General features: G+C 43.0%; 1 protein-coding gene across 1 annotated transcript; it reads left to right on the top strand.

The window, feature by feature from the left end:
- The first annotated feature begins 9,212 nt into the window (after positions 1–9,212).
- On the top strand, positions 9,213–13,971 carry sost (sclerostin). The gene is made up of 2 exons (XM_047031967.1): positions 9,213–9,574; positions 11,771–13,971. Exons 1-2 carry the CDS (start codon positions 9,343–9,345, stop codon positions 12,187–12,189), a joined length of 651 nt encoding a protein of 216 aa, XP_046887923.1. The 5' UTR covers positions 9,213–9,342; the 3' UTR covers positions 12,190–13,971.
- Positions 13,972–20,083: the final 6,112 nt, after the last annotated feature.

The raw sequence follows: 20,083 nt of genomic DNA on the forward strand, positions 1-20,083 counted from the left end.
TTATTCTTGTACAACCTTCAAAAACGTAGAGGCCTCCCACATAGGCCTCTTTCACATAACTCCCCACAAGTACCCTGGTCAGCCGTCAAACACGTTCCCATGACGACCGCGCCACCTCTGTTTAGGCACTAGCGGGAGATAGAGCACAAATGACTCCACTGCCTACCCATCCACCTGTCAACGTCGTCACCGGACGTTCTCCCAACGTTCCATTTATGTTGTATTGTGATGTCACTGAGGATGCACCTCCGTGGGGGCATTGTTAAGTGTTGTCATGGCGCGCTGAAGGGGTTGGGTTTTCATCCAGGGGGATACTTTCTCACACTGCTGGGAAATATGGGAGAAGGAAAACGCTTCACGACAGGAATGACACAGCATCCCACCCTAAAGCCTTACACAGAAGATGGATTGGATCTATTTTTGATTTGTGTATTCACTTCACACACTGGGTGGGACAGCAACCCTCAGGAGGTGACACTGTTTGTGGAAGTGCACTTGATTTTAAACTTGCAATGTTATTTTTCTTACCTTTGGAAATGTGTTTCTTTCTTATGTTATACAATAAATGGCTAAAGATGTTAACCTGAGCTGGGAAAGAGCGTGCTTACTGTCCGGTACATTCGTGGTTATGTTGATGTATCAGTCAGACACACACACTCAGACAGACAGACATACTTGTCTTTTGATGTAACAAAGACACAGCTAATCACCAGTTTCTTTGTTCTCCACTCTTTCTGCCCCATCAATCACCTGTAAACTTGGTAGCTCGTTTTAATATGGTCATTATTGCAATATCCCACAATGCTTTGGTTTCCCGAGCAGACTCGGTCATGAGAATGGCTCATATTTTATTGTGCAGCAGTTTAGTTTGCATGACAGTCGTCTATTACCCAAGCATTTTTCCAAAGACCGTTGCAAGCCCCTTGTCTGTTTAGACGGGCCTTGATTACAACAGAGTGGAAGAATGTATTTGTGAAACAGAACATCATTTTTTTTTTTAAACCACAACAAGAAAACAAGGAAGGACAGCTTGAAAACTAGATAGAGACTGTGGCCCAAAGTGAAGAGTCTGGATCAAACCAGTCTGGGAAGAACTCAGAGTCACTCAAGCGTCTGCATACTGTATTCCATACATTTACACTCGGGAAACCAAGGAAGTAATAAAGGAGAAGTTGATTAGCTTTTTCTTGGCCGATGAATAGCTTCAATATTGGGCATTGAAGATACTCGTCCTGTGTGCGTCTGCACTGTGTCTAACGGCCAGGAGATGGAGACAAACTGCTCCGAAGTACCGCAGCAGAGCTCCACACTCTCTCCCCCTCCCTTCTCTTTCCGTCTCTACATCTTCCGTCGTCTTACACACAAATACACACCCACGTCTATACATTTTGATGTAAATGCTCATTTAGGTTTCACAACATCAAGAGACACACACCTGGCTTTGGGATGCACTGTCCCGCCCATGTCAGGTGGACCATTGAAAAGGCTCTAGTCAACTGGCCTGATACTGCAGCTCTCTCCCCATTCTCTCCATGGCCCCTTGCGCTATGCAATTACTGCAGGCCAGCTGTAGGGTCCCAGGTGGACCCCTGAGCGCAGGGGCCTCCTCCCTGCCCTGTCAGACCCATCATCTCTTGAATCAGGGTGTGTGTGTGTGTCTGAACATGTGTGTGAACATTAAAGTGTGTGTACGGATGTACACAGAAGTGTATGTACTGTATTTGTGTTTATGTGTACCTGAAAGTGTGTGTGTGGGTATGTATGCATGTTGTGGGTATATACTGTTTATATATACATGTCTGTGTGTGTGTATATTTAAATATATATACAATAGGCCTATGTAAATATACACACATTGTGTATATGTGTATACAGTATATAGGCAGAGTGTGATGAAGTGACATCTGTTTCAGCAATGCACAGCAGTGGTTTTCTTGTCTAGTATGTGTAGGAATCTGAGTAAGGGACAGCAACTGCAGCAGGCACAGAACAGTAACTCCATGTCCCGCCCACAGGTGAAGCTTCTAGGACGGCCTCCAAAAGGAATGTGAGAGAAACTGTAGTTCTTTTCAAATCAAAAGAATACTATCCAAAGTGCAATAAATCAGCAAAGCATTAGATTTCTTTATCTTTTGAAATTTCTTAAGTGAAAACTTATCTTTCAAGTGATTCAGTGGTGTAGTGCCTTTCACATAATTTCACAGAATAAAGGTGTCAGTGGCCTTTGAAACGTTTGACACTTTGATTAATTTATCCCCTCAAGTTTAAGACAAAAATACCAGAGAGGTTTAAGTCCCATACTCAACCAACATTCTGGGTTCAGCCCATATGTTAGAGTTCACAGAGAGTCTCACAACTGAACTCAGTTTCCGAACAGCAAAAAGTTCTCATGTTAATTCCCCACAGTCCTTTTTTCCCATGTAAGGCTTTTCTACTTTCATCTTAGTCCTCTTTTTTAATGACTTTATCAAATGGAAAGCACATGATGCTCCCCTTAACTCCTCATCCTGATACTCCACACTCACATCCCTGAAAAGGGGACAGGGTGGAGGGAAGGGGGGAGGAGGCAGGAGGCAGGAGGGAGGAGGGGAAGGCACATCTGTGGCGCAGCGCTAATTATTGGGAAATATTGAGAGAGAATGGGCTGTGGAATGGATGGCCTTCAGATCCTCTTCCAAGCGCCTGTGCCCGTGGTGGTGTTGCTCGTTTCATCTCCTCCTGCTCTGTTGTTTTACAGTGCCTTGTCGCTCCTGCAGGGCCTCGCCAAACACAGGCCTGATGTTTATTAAGAAACTGTCATGTCAGGACTGGAGCAAGATGGCCGCCGCAATCTCCTGCAGGATCCCTGGGTTACTGAGTCTCTAATGTGACATTTTACATTTATTCATTTAGCAGATGCTTTTGTCCAAAGCGACTTCCAAGAGAGAACTTTACAAAAGTACAAAGGTCAATGATCATAAACAACGAGATAGCCCCAAAAACGTTGCGGGTAAACAAAACATGAAGCATACATTGTGAAAAGCAAATAAGTGCCAATAGGAAGAAACATAAGAGCATGTAGTTAAACAAATTACCAATTAAATAACATGAACCTCAAAAGTGCGAGTGTAGGCTACCTGTAGGAAAGCAAGCAACAATAATATAATTTACAGCGAATACAAGTAGTTAAATCAGTTAAAAACAAACCAACAAGTGCTACAAGTCACTCAATAAGTGTTATTGTGTTCCTGGAGGAAATAACCTCATTGGATCCAACATATGAATGGCATTAAGGAAAATAGAAGAGGTAGACCCTCAACTAAGAAAAAAACTAAAGTTCTTCTTTCTTAAAAAGAGGGAGACAAATGTTTTACCTCCATCTTAGATGTGGTGTGTCAGTATTTTTTCTCCTTTGTTTTCATGTAATTTGTGGTGGAGACATGCAGTGAAAAGATAATCATACAGAGACTGGCAGGAAGGATGCAGTAACTTCATAGGAACTGCTTGAATATTACAGCAGATCCCAAAAAATTATGAAGTCAAATTATCCACAGACATAACCTTCACATGAAAAGCTTTCTGCGCTCTACTGCAATAAATACGCATGTATGTGGAAGCTGTTGACAGACAGGCACTATACAAGGGCTACATGCCCTCAACAGAAAGGTTAGGTTCAAACTGCTCACGTCTGCTAATGCCGCTAAACACACTGCTACACTTTGTTACATTACGTAATACATTTTCATACTATTGATGGATGAACCATTAACAGAAGCATCTGGATTGTGGGCTTGGCTGAATAACTTGATATTGTTAACATCACAAGGTTACATTCGGCTAGGCCTACTTCTGAAAGGCTGCATGAAGAAAATTACAAAACAGGCGATTTATCTTCATCGCCAGCCAAGGTCCTGTGTTTTCACATTGCCTTTACATTTTCAAGTGTGAGAGAAAAGTTTAGCCCTGTTGTTTTAGGCAGCCTTCTCAGCAGAAATATTCAAAGTTACAGCATGACCAAAGGGACGTTTGTTAGCATGTAGCGGTTGTATCACAAGCACAGCCATGACCATATTACGCCGTGACCATTTACTACATGCTACCGGGCTGTTATGACAACGGTCCCTGAAAGCCTACATGGCTGAAAAGAAAACATCAAATCTAAGGAAACCCAAAATTATTCCAGCTAACTTCTGTTTAACCTGCTTCTACCCGCATCAGATTTGTTTTCACAAAATATGTCAGTATTGGTTTGGAGAGGGAGGCTTTTCTGGAAGCTGCTGGGTGGGTGGTCCCAGAAACGCTTCTTTGGCTTGATAACCAGCTACCTTTACGTGACAAGTTGTGGCATGACCCCTTTTATTATCCCTGTTTATAATTAGACTTTATTGGATTTGATACCAGGGCTCAAGATTATTTTCACATGCTTGTTATCTTGTTTTATTAATCCCATAAAAAAAAGAACTTGTGAGAGATTCTTAAAACGCCTATTGAAAATTATGTCTGCGCCCGGAGAGTTTATGAAAATTCTTGCCCGTCTCAGCAGCTGAGGCTGTTTGTGCTTTCATGGGTAATCACCACACCTTGCACTGTATTCCGGGAGAGACACAATTGAAGAATGTGCTGCCTTCCCCTATATAGATTCAATTTTGTTCATTCATCAATAAGTAGCTTAGGCTGTGCTTTCTATTAGCGCACAAATCGGATTTAGGAGAGTCAAGTGTGCACTTGCAAAAACACTGTAAGTGAATATCTGATACTTTGAAAATACCTCAACGTACACATGGACGTATTTGATATCATACAAGTCCGAGTATCTGAAGTAGTAAATTGTAGTTCACTACAATAACCATGATGAACACACAAGATTTTCTTGCTGTGGGCAAAATTATGTTAAGTAGGCTAATTACTTACTTAGTTACTAGTAATAAGCTACTCATAGAAAATCTAAATAGCAAAACTAATAGAAAATCAAAATCCAGACATTTTCAGTAAATCAAAATGATGTGGTTTGAAAAAGACTATTTTGCGATCTTCCACTTTCTGGCATTGAATCAATCCTGTAGTTAGTTTGTAGTTGGAGCATGAACAAATGTGACCCATCAACCAGCATAGAAATCATCGGCCCCCACACTTCTTCTATCAAACATACTCCTCCAACATACACCAGACATTACATGTCAACATGTCCAGCCATTGTAAAACTCATAGACCCAGAGCCACACACATAGAAACAGAGAGGTGCACGAACAAACCAGATGGCCACAATCCTACTCGCAGACCTCAAGCTAAGCTACACATGCAGGGTTGAATAAACACCACACAAAGATTATTTACGGCCTATACAGAATACAGTCTTGTAGTTTTTCCATCTAATGAAGAACATTGACAGTGAACATCAATGGCAAACATGGGTCATGGGGAGAATGACAATGCCAAACCCATTAAGAGTCAGGCGGGTGGTTAGACTGGGGAAATGACTGTGCAGTTGCTCTGCCGCGTTTTGCTTTGTAAACCTGGTCTCCATTTGATAAGTGTTTCCAAAGTAGCAGTCTAGATGGCAACAAAGCAGAGCTGCATCACAAAGATTAGTAGGAAAAACACACCGTCCATGAAGAATGTAGGATTTATGTATTGCTATCAAGGAATTTTTTGGAAAGGGGAAAATTACATTCAAACAGTACTTATCATGTGGTTACACAGTGGCTGTTACGTGCAAAAGGTCCAGCTGTCTTTCCCAATTCCCATTTTGCCTAAGCTGTGTGTTATTTGGTGACAGGTCAGTCAAAAAACAGACCTGTTCTATCCTCCTCATAACCTACCACCATGCAAGAGAAGTGCATCTTGTAAAACGTAAAGAAAAGAAGCCCATTGAGAAAGGTTTACATTGGCAGTGAATCATTTCCAGGGTTAAATACTCAGGCAGCTAAGAATAGTCAGTCAGATGGCTGAGTGGTTAGGGGATAGGGCTAGTAATCAGAAGGTTGCCGGTTTGATTCCTGGCTCTGCCAAATGACATTGTGTCCTTGGGCAAGGCACTTCACCCTACTTTCCTGGGGGGAATGTCCCAGTACTTACTATAAGTCGCTCTGGATAAGTCTGTCTGCTAAATGACACTAAATGTAATGTAAATGTAAAACGCGAAGAAAAGGAGCTTATTGAGAAAGGCCTACATTGGCAGTGAATCATTTCCAGGGTAATGACTCAGGCAGCTAAGAATAGCACCTGCAGCAGGCCATGCGGCGAGGGGTGTGCGGAGAGAAAAGGCTGGTTAGCACATGGCCCACTGTGGCCTGTGAGGTCTGTCAACCCTGCCCAGTCAAACCACAGCTGACTTTCCCACAGTTCCCACTGTTCAGCTGTAATACTGAGTCTGGAGAGGGCTTGGTTAAAGGGATAGGGACCTTGTGGTCTCTAAACCCTCTCTTGAGTTTATTTAAATGATCTGATGAACAGGTTTGGAGGGTGTGGGAGAAGCATAATTAGCCCCGAGTTTTGATTGTGTCTGAAGTATAAGCGCTTTACCACAAGATGCTGTGAAAAACAAAATAGATATGAGTAAAAGTGTAATAATTCAAGTTTATGACAAAGGCTAGCTGAGATTCGACCCTTATTCTTCAAACAGCAGTCAAGCAGTCTTGGATGCTTACATTTACATTTAGTCATTTAGCAGATGCTCTTATCCAGAGCGACTTACAGTAAGTACAGGGACATTCCCCAAGGCAAGTAGGGTGAAGTGCCTTGCCCAACGTCATTTGGCATGGCCGGGAATCGAACTGGCAACTTTCTGATTAATAGCCCGCTTTCCTAACCTCTCAGCCATCTGACCCCCCCTCCCGCCATCTGACATGTTACATGTTTTTGATGTAACACATACATGCTCGGTTTACTTTCAGCTTGAGTGTTGTCCGGTTGAAGTCAGCAAACACAAAAGGCTTTTCCTGCATTGGAAATGTACTCTTATACTGTGGAGGGTGTTACTTTATGACTGTGGCCATACAACATTGTACTGTATGTTGATAAATCGTTTCCATTGTGTGACAATGTGCAGATGTGGTTTAGAATGAATTGTGTATATATGAGCCGTTGATAAATCAAGTGGCTGCACTGTTGGAAAGCAAAGAAAAGTGGTCCTGGAGATATACACAATGATACTACACAGCGCCTTGGAGAATGATGTCAAACTTTTAAACATATCCAAGGTCTACGTGTGGGAATTGATAACCTTTTCATTCCCTTAGGTAGCTTGGCTGTTTCCCATTGAAACATTTTTCAAGCTACTACACCTATTTAAAATCCCATTGCACTTCCAAGTCAAACTTCAAACACATTCATCTCTTTTTGTGGACGGAAGGTTCCATCTTAGTCCATCAATATGATATAGCTGTTAGAAGAGATAAGATTTACCCTGTTTTCCTCATCCTCTTCTCATCTATTTTCTCATTCTGTGTTCTTTAGATTAAGTTTAATGTGCACAATGTGTACATAATAAAGTTATGTCAAGGACATGAAAATGAAACATACGCCTTTATTTTTTTACAATGTTACTAAGAGTACTGGTTTACACTATACATGACCCCACAATAGATGTTCAATGTTAGATTTTCTGCCAGCATTGCCTCTCCAAGAACAGAGGTATGGGTGCCAGATATATGCAGCATGGTGATTCTCTCCCTAACCGTTGTTGACAAAGACGTTCTTCAAACAATGCATGAGGTAAACACTGCAGAATTTGGGCAAACCATATCATACAAATATCACCTTATTTATTTGACTGCTCCCTAATTATGGTGCATTTCACAGGAAATGACCGTCCATTTCACAGGAAATGACCATGCATTTCAAACCTGTGCAGTCCCCCTGAGGAGAAAAGGCTTTGTTTATGTGGCTCGGACATTGTTTTTCTCATACACTGAAAGAATCTCTCTCTCCGTCTGTATTTCTCCCTCTCGGTGCTGGCAGTCGTCACAGAATCTGGTGAGCATCTGATTGTCATTTAGGCCTGGTCTGTTATCATGATAAAACAGCACTGGAGTTCTGTGAGCTCCTTAAAGAAGTCCAGAGAGGTCTAAATGGAGACAATGAGTGACGGGCAGGGAGAGAAGGGTGTAATCAGGACAGGCTTTGTGGTGAACATGGTGGCCGTTCCACACAAGCACGCTGACAGGACCCATGGACTGCAGAGTTAGTAAGGACAGTGAGGGGAAAGCTGTCCTCAAAACTACCTGAACTGGAACCTAAATTATATCCTCCATGGATCTGGGCCTAAGAATACATGGGTACGAATGCATAATGACAGATATGTGGAGTCAATGTATATCTATGCAGATACACTTCAAATTATTTCATGAAATGGGTAAAACAACCTGCGTTAGGAAGTATTGTGGGTTCCTCCATTCCAATCCTGATGTTGGGTTTAGATCAAACTCGAAGGGCTCAACATGACACTAGCTGTGTCTTAGATCCCAAATGAATTGGTGTCAAAAAATCTGTCACAACATCTACCAGATCGGGTAGTGTAGACCTTTTTTCCCCTTAATGCATTCTTCATACCTTGCCTTTGTGTACTGTTCTCTAGGCATGTCAGTGCCTGTCCCCCAGCCTCTCAAAAAGGATCTCCTCTCAGTACTGAAGATGTCAGATTGATCAGAGGTATAATCCTTCAGCTTCCTTAGAAGAGATGGCCAGTGTGTGTTCCCTCAAGAGGGCAGTGTTTGTACAAAAGGAGCCTCAATCTTTCAGCACAATCAAGGTTGTGATTTCAGGGATGCCAAGACTAACTCCGTCCAAATAGTTTTTATGCAAACCAGACATTGGATATTAATTTATAATTAAAGTATAAGCCAAGAGACGTTTAACTTAGGGATACTAATCGAAGAATTATTTGATGTAAAGGGTTGGTCAATGCATTACGTTCTCCATACAAAGTCTGTGATTACCGATGAATTTACTAAATCATCAAAGGATACAAGAAATATTGGCATTTAGAAGTAGCAACTGTGTTGAAGGAAAGTATGACTTTAACACAATCCAAATTAAACAACTTCGAAAACACAGGAAAACTTTTGACACGTAGCAGATGAATCAAGATAAAACAGCGACAGAGATGCACTGTCTCTCAGCGTTCCCAAACCGCGCGCAGATGCACCTCTCCAAGCGCGTGCCCACCTCCCCTACAGTTTTTCAATGAATTTGGCAATGCTGGACCCCTCCCACTTGGTGTAAGCACTTTAATTGTTAGGTTTGAAAACCGTGGTACTTAAATAGCTTGAACGCCTCTTGGACGGTTGATATCGGACACAATTGTCCCTCAGAGCATCTTTCCGACGTTTTCCAGCTCTACACTGTCGACACTCACAGATAAGGATGCAGGTGTCTCTCGCGTTTCTCGTCTCCAGCTCCATGCTGCTGTTGCTACAAGGATGTTGTACGGCTGTGCAAGGATGGAGGGTACTAAAGAACGATGCCACGGAGAACATACCAGAATTCACAGAAGAAACACAGACACCCAAGGAGCCAATACAGACATCTAACAATAATACAATGAATAGAGCTAAAAACGGGGGAAGGAGATCGTCTGTGAACACACCAACATATAGTGAGTATTATATTACACTTTTACTTTCAATATCTGAAATATATGTTGCTCATATCCATGAGGTTTAACCTATTATTTTTATTTTTTTGTCAAGCCACAGAAAAAAGCGGATGCCTAATTATGCGCGCACACACGCTTAAAAAAACTTTAAGTCTTAAAGTATTGGCTTAATTTTTTAAATAAATAATTTTAACCCGGGGAATGACAATTGATAATATGGCATAACTGGTAATATGGATAGTTTATACCAAGTAGGCAATCTCTTTGAGACACATTTAATTGTAGTCCTCACTGCTAAGCATTACAGTTCAGTATCGCGGAACCTGTGGAACAGATTAGTTTTAATGGAATTTTACGCTAATCACGAAGACATCCTATTCCAGACATATGCTCGTGGTTTCATCCTCACACTTTTTGAGGTGATACACATAAAGTAGAGATGACATTGTCCTCTGTGCTATTTCGTCCTCGTTCAAATAATCAAGGTCTGCCAAAAACAATTTAATTGCAACAACATGTCTCTACAATAGAAAAAAACGAGTCTGTTCTTAGGGGATATTTGCAAATTGCTTTTTTAAACGCAACACTGCTTTTGAGAATGACTCCCACCTGTGGCTAGTCAGGGTTATGCTGTGGTAATGCGTGGACTGTATGCTTGAGTGAAATATCTACCTTGCTTCATTCATTCAACATGCACTGTGAAATATTCTCTCAGTATTTCTTTTATTGGATCACGTCCATCTAGCAATATTACAATGCACGTTACTATAATGGCTAAAGAATTACGGTTTACAATTTACTACAAGATACTGCTTTAGGATCAAATATAATTTTGAGTTATTGAAATTAAAATTATTTCGTATATTCAATTAATTAGTTATTTAAAACATCTTGTAATTGTGGTCACCAACAACAGTCAATCCTCAGTGGGCTTGAATGAACATGTATTTGTATGTATTTGTATAACCGTGGCCAGTGTAGAGTACGACCCCATTTAGCATCGCTGAGATGCTACAACAACTTCTGTTGGGTCAGTGTGATAAGACCCTTTATTGATGTACCAGTCTCTCCTTGTGGGGCACTGAGTCTTCCCATGGTCCTTTTGAGGTCGTAGCAGAGACGGTGACCCCTGTCTGGCTGCCCTCCAGCTCCCTCCCCAGGCACACCTCTCTGAGCGAGGGAGGACAACCCTTCTGCTGTGACCACAGAATAACACAAGATCAGGTTCTCTTGACCAGAAAAAAAAGGAAGTAATCATACATAAATCCTTTGTTCGTCCTTTTTTCAAAGAAAGCCACTGAGGAAAACAGATCCCTCTCAGAGTGTATCGTTTCTTAACCGACACTTCCTCTGCCATTTTACACACTGCTTGTAAAAAGAGAGACGATAACTCATGCATATGGCTGTTAAAAGGCCCAGTGGCAAAGCATTGGATTACCAGTCATGCTCTGAATACCATCTCCAAAATATCATTTGGCTGATGACCGATATTGTCAAATTTTGCATTACCAAATGCTAACAGAGAAGCATCCAGTCTTCACATCCTTGCTCATGCTTGCCCATTGTGTACACCAGCTTTTTTCCGATTTAAATCTCCATTAGGTTTGATTGAGCCGTTTCATGGCATTCTGCTCTGGCTTTTCTATCAGCTGATTATTACCAGCTGTGATTCCATGTCAAACCTAATCGCCGTGCACCAATCAAATCATGCATCAAAGTCTGTGTTGAGTCTCATGGGGCGAGGCCTTAAACAAATGTGCAAATATTGATATTAAAATGAATTTATCAAACCTACATGACAGGTACATGTTATTACAGTACGTAAATACTTAGGGTGAAGAGGCTGTGTGTGTGGACATGCTCAGTGTGTTACAGAATTCCCTGCAGAGCTGTGCGCTTGGCTGAATGGGCCTATGAACATTTGATATGAATTAAACTTGCTCTCAAGTGCAAGTTTTCAGCTCAGAAATATGTACCAAAACTTAAACTCTAACGAATCACAGTATGCGCCGTGGAAACTTAAAACCAGGCTGATGTAAGCACAATTCTGACAAATGCTGCCACTTATTCCACTAAGACACAGCTGTAGTTGTTGAATAGCTTAAGACCGAAGCCCCTCAGGTTGGTGGGAAGCGTATGCAGGGGAGCGAGTCCTCGACTGTAACCCTGCTCTCCCCCTTCCCCCCTCCTCCCCAGGTCCCTCGGAGCTGAGCTGCAGAGAACTGCGTTCCACGCGTTACATCACAGACGGATCCTGCCGAAGTGCCAAGCCTGTCAGGGAGCTGGTTTGCTCGGGCCAGTGCATGCCCGCCCACCTCCTCCCCAACTCCATCGTCCGCGGAAAATGGTGGCGAAGCAGCGCCTCCGATTACCGCTGCATCCCCGCCCACTCCCGGACCCAGCGGGTTCAGCTGCAGTGTCCCAACGGCAACAGACGGACTTACAAAATCCGCGTGGTCACCTCCTGCAAGTGTAAGCGCTACAGCCGCCATCACAACCAATCAGACGCCAAGGAGACTCCCAAGCCGCAACGACGCAACAAGAAACACTCCCGATTGGCCGCCAAGAGCCGGAATGAGAACAACACCCCGACGCAGCTAGGCAACTCGTACTGAGGATGCCACAGTCCCTCGGTTACAAGGACAGAGACCAAAGCAGACATGTTCACACCACAAGTACACGTTACACACACTCCAACACAACTCCTTCACTGGACGCAGGAGAAGCAAAGACGTTTCAAGAAAAAAGGGATTTGTAAAATATTTTGTTGGACTGATTTGAAAAACAAATGCGTGTTAATCAAGAAACAGGCACTATACTTTTGTTGCCCATTCTTTTGTTTTTTAAAATCTTGTATAGATATTTGAGAACTTTTTATTAGCATGACCAAATGTGGAGGCCAAGAAATCCAAGCAAAACTATGTGACTGGTCAGAAGACTTGAGTTGAATTTTCAGCGCCAGTTCACGTGAAGGTCTTGGGAAAGTCCTGTTGGACTCTTAACACGGATAGAAACCTCTCTAGCGCAGTGAGAGGTGTTCCAAAGACTTTAAATCCACCTGTGAAAACACCCAGAGGACACACCACAGCGCTTGTTAAAGGTGGAAGGTGTATCTCAGCTCCAGCCAGTTGTAATCCATCTCTGTGAGGCTGGGTGTAGGGGTAGCACGTGTCAACCCTGGGGGCTCTCAGGCTCTGGAGACAGGCTGCTGACAGGCCAGTGAGGCCCTGCCCTCCAGCCCGGAGCAGCCAGCGCCTCTGACAGGCTGGGGAGCACCTCACTCAGCAGGACTCTCCCACAGCGCTACGCAGTTTGTAGCAGCCTCACAGCATCTGTCAGTTAGCTAGCTAGGCCTCTCTCCCACTGGCCCTGATAGAGAGAGGGCAGGAGCCAGAGGAGAAATGAGGGGACTTAGAGGGAGAGAGAGAGATAGAGATAGAGAGGGAGAGAGAGAGAGAGAGAGAGGTGGAAAAGTTGTGTCAGCACTCGCATGGCCTGGGTCCCTGCGGTCAGAGAGGCACTGGGCATTCCGGTGACTTGTCTTAATGACTAAATGAGCCCATTCCTGTGTTTAGGATTTGAGCATAAAAAAAAGCAATTTCCTCTAGACTTGGTTAGTTCCTGTTTGTTGGAAATAACACAAAAAGGCCCACATGTGTGGAGGAGGCCCAGCAATTGTGCCGATTTGTTACCTTGAGGCAGAACATTCTCTGTCAGATAGCATTGGCAGTCATTTACCCATAGCCCAATCCATTATGTTAGCCTGAAGCATTCACTTCACTTGACCCCCTTCTCTGAATAGCACAGACAGGAAAGATAGGAATAAAATAAAGAAATCTGAATTGTTTTGGCTGTTAATATCTCACATGTTGCAGACAGGAAATTATATTTGGGATCAAAATATCCAATGCCTACTTTCTCAGCTATACTATGGATTTGCTTATATTTACATAATGAAGAAATATTAAAATGTTTCCATCTATTATTTTCAATCCATTGTTTCCACTCATATTGCTTCCTTGTTTTGGTTTGATAAACTGTACGGACAATGTTTGCTTCTTTTTCAATTGTGTGTTTGAAATAGCAACTGGAATTGATTTTGTCACGCAAGCAGAGTTGCCACATGTAGTCTTATTGTACATTGTGTACCTGTGTGGTCTTTTAGGGCAGCGACCCCACATTACAGGGTGCAAAGAGAAGGGAGACGCGCACCCACTCGAAGAAGGACTGTTACAAAGAATGAACTGCATATTTATTTTTATTTCCACATTTAAATTATTTATTCAACTTTTTGTAGTAAAAGATAGCCATTATTGTCATATAGAATGATAGTGACTTTGAAACCAAATGAAATATTGTACAGTACATGAATAAACTAAAGGCAGATATATTTGAAAGACGTGTTTGTTGTCATTCTTCTTTGAATGGAGGACTCTGAAAGAGCCTTTCTCTTCTTTCTGTCTGTACCTGCACGCTAAGCATATCTCTCAATGAGTCTCAAGAAAGCAAATAGAAGCAATTAGGAAGTTGAGGTTTAGTACCTCTTTGGAATGTCTGTCTGGGTGCACAAAAGGAGAGGAAGAGGAGTCTACAAAAATAGAAATTCACGCATGAGTTGTTTGTGGCTCAGTCACAATAGCAACATTGCTTTGTTCAGGAGTGGATACTAGCCATAGCCATCATTCAACCCCTTTCTCCCTGCCTCGCCTCGCTCAAGACGTGAGCTTCAGACTTTGAAAAAACTTGGAGTTGAAAACATGTCTTTCCTCACATTACCTCAAGGCCCTCAGTGTGTTTGTCATATCTGGAGCAAACTACAATACCACATTTATTTACTCAAAGGTATACAACGAGGAGTTCCATGATCCAGACGCTGAAATGGACTAAACTAAATGAGGTGTTTATGATCATTTTTATCGGCAAACATAATTTTTTATCTCTGTGACTGGCAAATACTGGCCTACCTACATCTCTTAGGGGGATCAAACATACACAAGCGCAAACACAAAACGGAAGACCCAGCGGAAAACAAGTGAGTGCCAATAGCCAACAACTGATATTTGGTTTCACTACATCATCCAAAACACTCACTCATTATGTCATGCCAAGCTATGTCCAAGAGAGAACAGGCATGACATGTTTTTACTCAAGCTGTTAGTGGGGAACAAGTTTCCCAGTAATTCAAGAACATATACTTAAGAGCAGTAAATGAGTACTACCTAAATATATCGATGCGGACAAAGCATCTGCCCTGCGTTACTGTGTTCATACAGGTCATTACTCCACTGCGACCTGTCATTGACCCGTGTAGGCCCTGGGAATACAGAGGTGGAAGGAAGGTCAGACTTCATCCAGTCCCCTGAACATAGAAGACGTCTACAGTAACTTCGCTGAACTGCCATACGAAAGTCGCTGATGAGGTTTTTGACGCCAGGTGCGAAAATTCTACTGGGACCAACCCTATTTGAAAAAGCATGAGACAGGCAATGATTTGCTGCACACAAATCAGCTTTAAAGGGTTCATAGATAGTTCCTGATTGCCTCATGGCATATACGTAGAATATTTATAGAACTGACAGAGTTTTATAATCCCTATAAATGATGACCGGTTCCCCAAGTCACAATGTTGAGGAAAAGCTGATATCTACAGTACACATAAAATGTACAAAATACATTTCAAGAAGCACTCTGCACTCTGTGTTTAGTTCACCTTTCAAACCTCTGTTTCTCAAGCTAATCTCTATGTTCCCAAACATGAGGGCTCTCTTGACTTGCGTGTTCAACAGGCAATGCTAATCAGCTAAGACCGCTCGACATTGCGCCGCCTTGGCACGTTTACGTTTGCTGACTGGAGAGGAAGACGCATGTAAAACTCAAGACACTGCGTGTTTAAGACCTAGCCTCCACTTTGATGTTGTTATAATGGAATAGTAAAATATCAAATTTCAACTGTGTGCTGCACTGTTGTTTAACTTGTGCCAGAAAGTGCTTCAGAAATGGCACTCAGTTGAATGATCGTATTCACTGTCAACACAGATCCCACTGAAGTCTTGCCAGACAAGAATGAAAAAGTCAAATGAAATAGATTGTATATCACTATAAAGATGCTGAAGTGATAGTCATGTCTGTCTACTAGTGGTCTCCCTGTGGCAATCAGTCAACCAGCATGATGACAACCAAAACGAAAATGAAGCTGGCGAGACAGTTGTAGCACGTGAACCTTTACAGTAAGTCATCTTCTAGACACCAAGCCCACACTCCAAGCTCCTCAAATTGAAGCAAAGGCTGTGATGGATCTTGAAGGTATTGCATTTACGTTTTGGCACCCAGCTCGTTCCGGTGATTTCATTCCATTAAGGCCAATCAAAACATCCAAAAATATCCTTTCCTTTTTTTCTGTTCTTGAACCTGGCTCCAAATAATAAAATGTTCATAGAATAATCTTTGCTGAACTTTGCTTGAAACTAATCCGAAAACGAGGAAACTAGCATACCATTTTGCCTACGTCAAACACGGCATAGACCTATGACTGGAGCACAGTGAGCCACTCCATAGTGCAAGACCAAACAAGCCGGAAGTTTAACATGACACTGACCATATTTCGGTTTTACAAGCCTCAAGGCCCTACTGAACATTAGGTCTATGCTAGACACCAATGCTCCTTGAAAACAATCTTTAACAAATTACGTTTCCTGTTTGTCTGCCGGAACACAATTGCTCAACAACCTTTCAATGCTTTTCCAAAGCATTTTTAAATAAGGGATACGTGTTTACCGAGCAAAGAGCATTGCTAATGCAATACAGGATTCAGACTGTTGTCAAGGACATGAACCTGAGATTCCATTACAGCCCATCAAATTCACCTCTGTGTTCCCTAACATCAATGGTGACCGGGAACGGATATTGTTTCATACTTCAAGTCCAGCACATATGGAATGTGACAGATGTATTCGGAGACGGATGTTTGTGTTTCTCTGACCACTCCCTTATCAGGCCATGTGGCCTAATAGCTTAAAACAAATGTAAACCAGAAGAGGCGTTTGGCACTAGGCTGGATGGAAAGGAAGAGAACAAATTTAACTAATTGAACCTTGTCTGTGGTCAGCTGCAGGAGAAGGAGGATTTTGTTTCAGAGAGCTTAAAGAGTAATGAAGAGCAGCGAGGGAAGGCCGGGATCAGGGCAGAAGCAAGACGAGAGACGTCGTCCCAAGTTAGCTTCAGCGCAAACATGCACGGTGCAGCGGTTAACGAGTTGAGTTTGGTGAGGAATTAGCATCGACGCTAGGTCATGGCTGTCACAATTACCAAGGGCAGAGGACGTTCAGAAAAGCACCAAAAAGAAGCAAGGCACGGGTGAGTACGAACAGATTTCCAGAGATGGACGGTAGCATCACGAGGGTCAGGGACCTGCAATGAGGCATGCAAGTCCATGCCAAGAGGTAAACATGAGGAGAGGAGAGTCCACCATATGTGGAGAGGACAACAGGAGGTGGAGAGTAAGAGAAAACAAACATTTCTAAACAACAGCAACACACAATTAAGAGACAGCAGCACCCCAGGGAAAGAGCAGTTCTTAGTTTGATTGTCACCATTTGGATTCTGAATGATTCCAAAAGCCAAATCAAAATATGATTGGACCAAAAACTAATAAATGAAGCTTACAGTCAGACACGATTCTAAGAACTGCCAGAAGATGTTTGAGGTTACCATTACTGCTCAAAACAAACATGGCCAGCTGGGCTTTGAGTCTTGGCCTCTGACTGTGCTTTGTTTGTGTAACAGATTACAACGTGTCCAATTCAAACAGACACCCTTCACATTCTTCCTATTCAAGAAAAACATGCCAGGGAGTGAAGCTGCATGTGTTAGGGCCTTGCGTCTGGAGTGTGTGTGTGTGTGTGTGTGGGGGGGGGAGGGCAAGGTAGAGGCCACCTAATGTGTAATGTCAGAGCCTTGAGTGATTTGAATGTATGATGTCATCCAAGGATTTATTGGGGTTGGGGTCCATAAACAGGTGGTTTTGTTAGGTAGGGTTAATTGCTCTGAGCATAGAAGTAATTAAAACTATCTGTAGGCATTTAACACTTTTCACTTTTTACCCCCGCTGTCAAACACCCCTTCGTGTCTCAGTTGTATCATACCATATTTTAATTCTTTCCTCTGCCCTCCAGATGGGAGATCAGCCCATATGACGGTTTGACCCATGTGGAAGAAGGGGGAAACAGCTGCTTAGAGAGCATCTACCAAGGTCAGGAACATCATAGAAACAGGCTTACCCCTCCCTGGCCAGAGGGGAGGGTTGGTTTAGTAATAACTGGCCATGTTCATCATCTCTAAAATATGTCTGTCTCACTTAATGACACTGAGACGTGTCAGCAGTCGTGTCGTGTGCAGATGGGACTGAGGAAACCTGACTGGTTCTACTTACTGAGTAATGGACAGAATGTCACTGCAATTTTGTGTCATGCTCTCTCCATCTCTGCCTCCCTTTGTCTTTCTCTCACTCTCTCCCACACACCACCACCTGCACGTGTGTATGTACACACATTCTGTGCACACGCACACACACACAGTGGTCACCCAATGCACTTGAGTTCAGGCATGTTTTCAATAAGTCGACTGAACTCAGCAGACAAATTATACTGTAAAATCGGTGAAATTATTGTTAAATCTTGTTTCTGTGGAACACACCGATCAATGAATCCACAGGGACATTCTGAAACGGGAGCAAAGTATTTGAGGGGGTGGTAGACAGGGCATGTTAGGGATTATGCAGCCCATGAGAACAATATCTACAGTGGCCCTTTTTAACCGAAACCACCCTGAGATTTAAACTTTGAGAAAACAGTTGACAGTTACGAATGATTCAAATCAAATCTATGTCACCATTGCCCGCCACAGCATGATTGATGGACTTGTGGTCGTCTGCCAACCAGAACATAACTATGGAACTCCCTTCCACTTCGCATCACTTTTATGGGCATGGCAGTTGATTCTGGTCATGACAGAGCCCTCTGGATTGGAGTTGGCCTATGACGACACACTTTTGTCCTGGACTTTAATAAGTCTCTGTGGCATTACCTCACCACTCAGCAACACAGCCTTTGCAGTCCTCGCTTCTCCCCCCACATCTCAGTAAAATGCCAGTCCATTGGCTCTCAGGGTTGCTGCGTTCCCCAGAGTGATATCCATGAGACCGCAAACACCAGTTCAGTTCCCTGGCTTTACAAAACAGTTCTTAGCCTCCAGAGCTTTGAAGTAAACACTGGTGTTGTGGTTCCCAGAACAACAATGTCCTGAGAGTTAATGACTGACTCGTCAGACAGTCCGGTGCCTATGTCAGCTCCTTTTAGATATAAAGAGGCCAGAGTCATTCTTCTCACCCAACCACTGTTCTTTCAATCACACACAACCTGCTGTCCAATACACATGGAAGCTGTTTTAATGTTGGGCCCATTGGTTATTCTGATTAGACAGTCTCTTTTTGAACCCCCGCTTCAAGCAACACAAGCAACGCAATCAGTCGAAAGTGCAGGGGAAATTGTTTCCTCACCGTGTGGCCTTTAGTGCACAGCCCTGGAGAGACTGAGGGAGATATCTACAGAATCTCCCTGGCTTAGTAGAGTTTAAGATCAGGATCAATTCAGCTCCCCAGCCCTTATCAGATAACAGAGAGCCTCTGGAATTGTAGAAGTAATTTGCTTACGTTTCCTGCCTAACCCTGGTGCACGTTAACATTCTGGACTCTAAAGGGTAAGTATTCCAACATTCCGTCGAGGTGAGGCGCGCGGCTTCATCATGCTTTCTGGAGTGATATGAATCGTTCTGATTGGGCGAACAAGTCAGGCCATATTTTGCCGCAAACCCTTTTAAAAACAATCTAATGCTCAAATTGTTCCCTTCTTTTTTTCCCACAAACAATAATATCTCAAATAATGTGTGAGGTCAGCTTGATTTCAAGACATTTTCTTCTCCACACACGTAAGAAATGATAGATGACTGGCCCCATTTTCCAGCATCTTTCTTTTCTCACTGAGAGAGCGTCTTCTCCAAGCCTTGTGGAAGGGATGAGAAAAGCAGACTGGGGGATGAAGCTGGGCGTGGAAGGATTACCATGTTATGACAGCTAAAGCTAATTGTTCATAAAATTGATGTGGGAGAAGCACTTCTTGTTATGACACACTCTACTACTGAAGAGGACTTTTTCCACGCTGGAGACGTTAAGGTTCCAGCTCCTCACCAACTTAAATCCCGTTTCTCCTACCCCTCCGCCTCCAGGACGCCAGACTCCCTGGCTTTTTCACAGGCACTCAGAGCCAGACTTGGTTCACTTGGTGTTGTCTCCACGGCGTGTGGCAATGGCTCCCTTAGTCCTCATATCTGACCCAGCAGGAAGGAACAAGGGGCAAACTGCCCATTTAATACTTCCACAGAGGAGGGAGGGAAAGATGATTCAAGCAGATGCCTGTCAGATGCTCTGGTGAGAGAGGAGGGGTGTAAGGGTAATTA

Source organism: Hypomesus transpacificus, chromosome 13 (genome assembly GCF_021917145.1).
Source record: "Hypomesus transpacificus isolate Combined female chromosome 13, fHypTra1, whole genome shotgun sequence".
NCBI lineage: Eukaryota > Metazoa > Chordata > Actinopteri > Osmeriformes > Osmeridae > Hypomesus > Hypomesus transpacificus.

Coding starts and splice junctions, on each gene's coding strand:
- sost (XM_047031967.1), top strand. CDS start 9,343: ATGCAGGTGTCTCTCGCGTTTCTCGTCTCCAGCTCCATGCTGCTGTTG. Junction 9,575..11,770: donor TGTGAACACACCAACATATA/GTGAGTATTATA, acceptor CCTCCTCCCCAG/GTCCCTCGGAGCTGAGCTGC.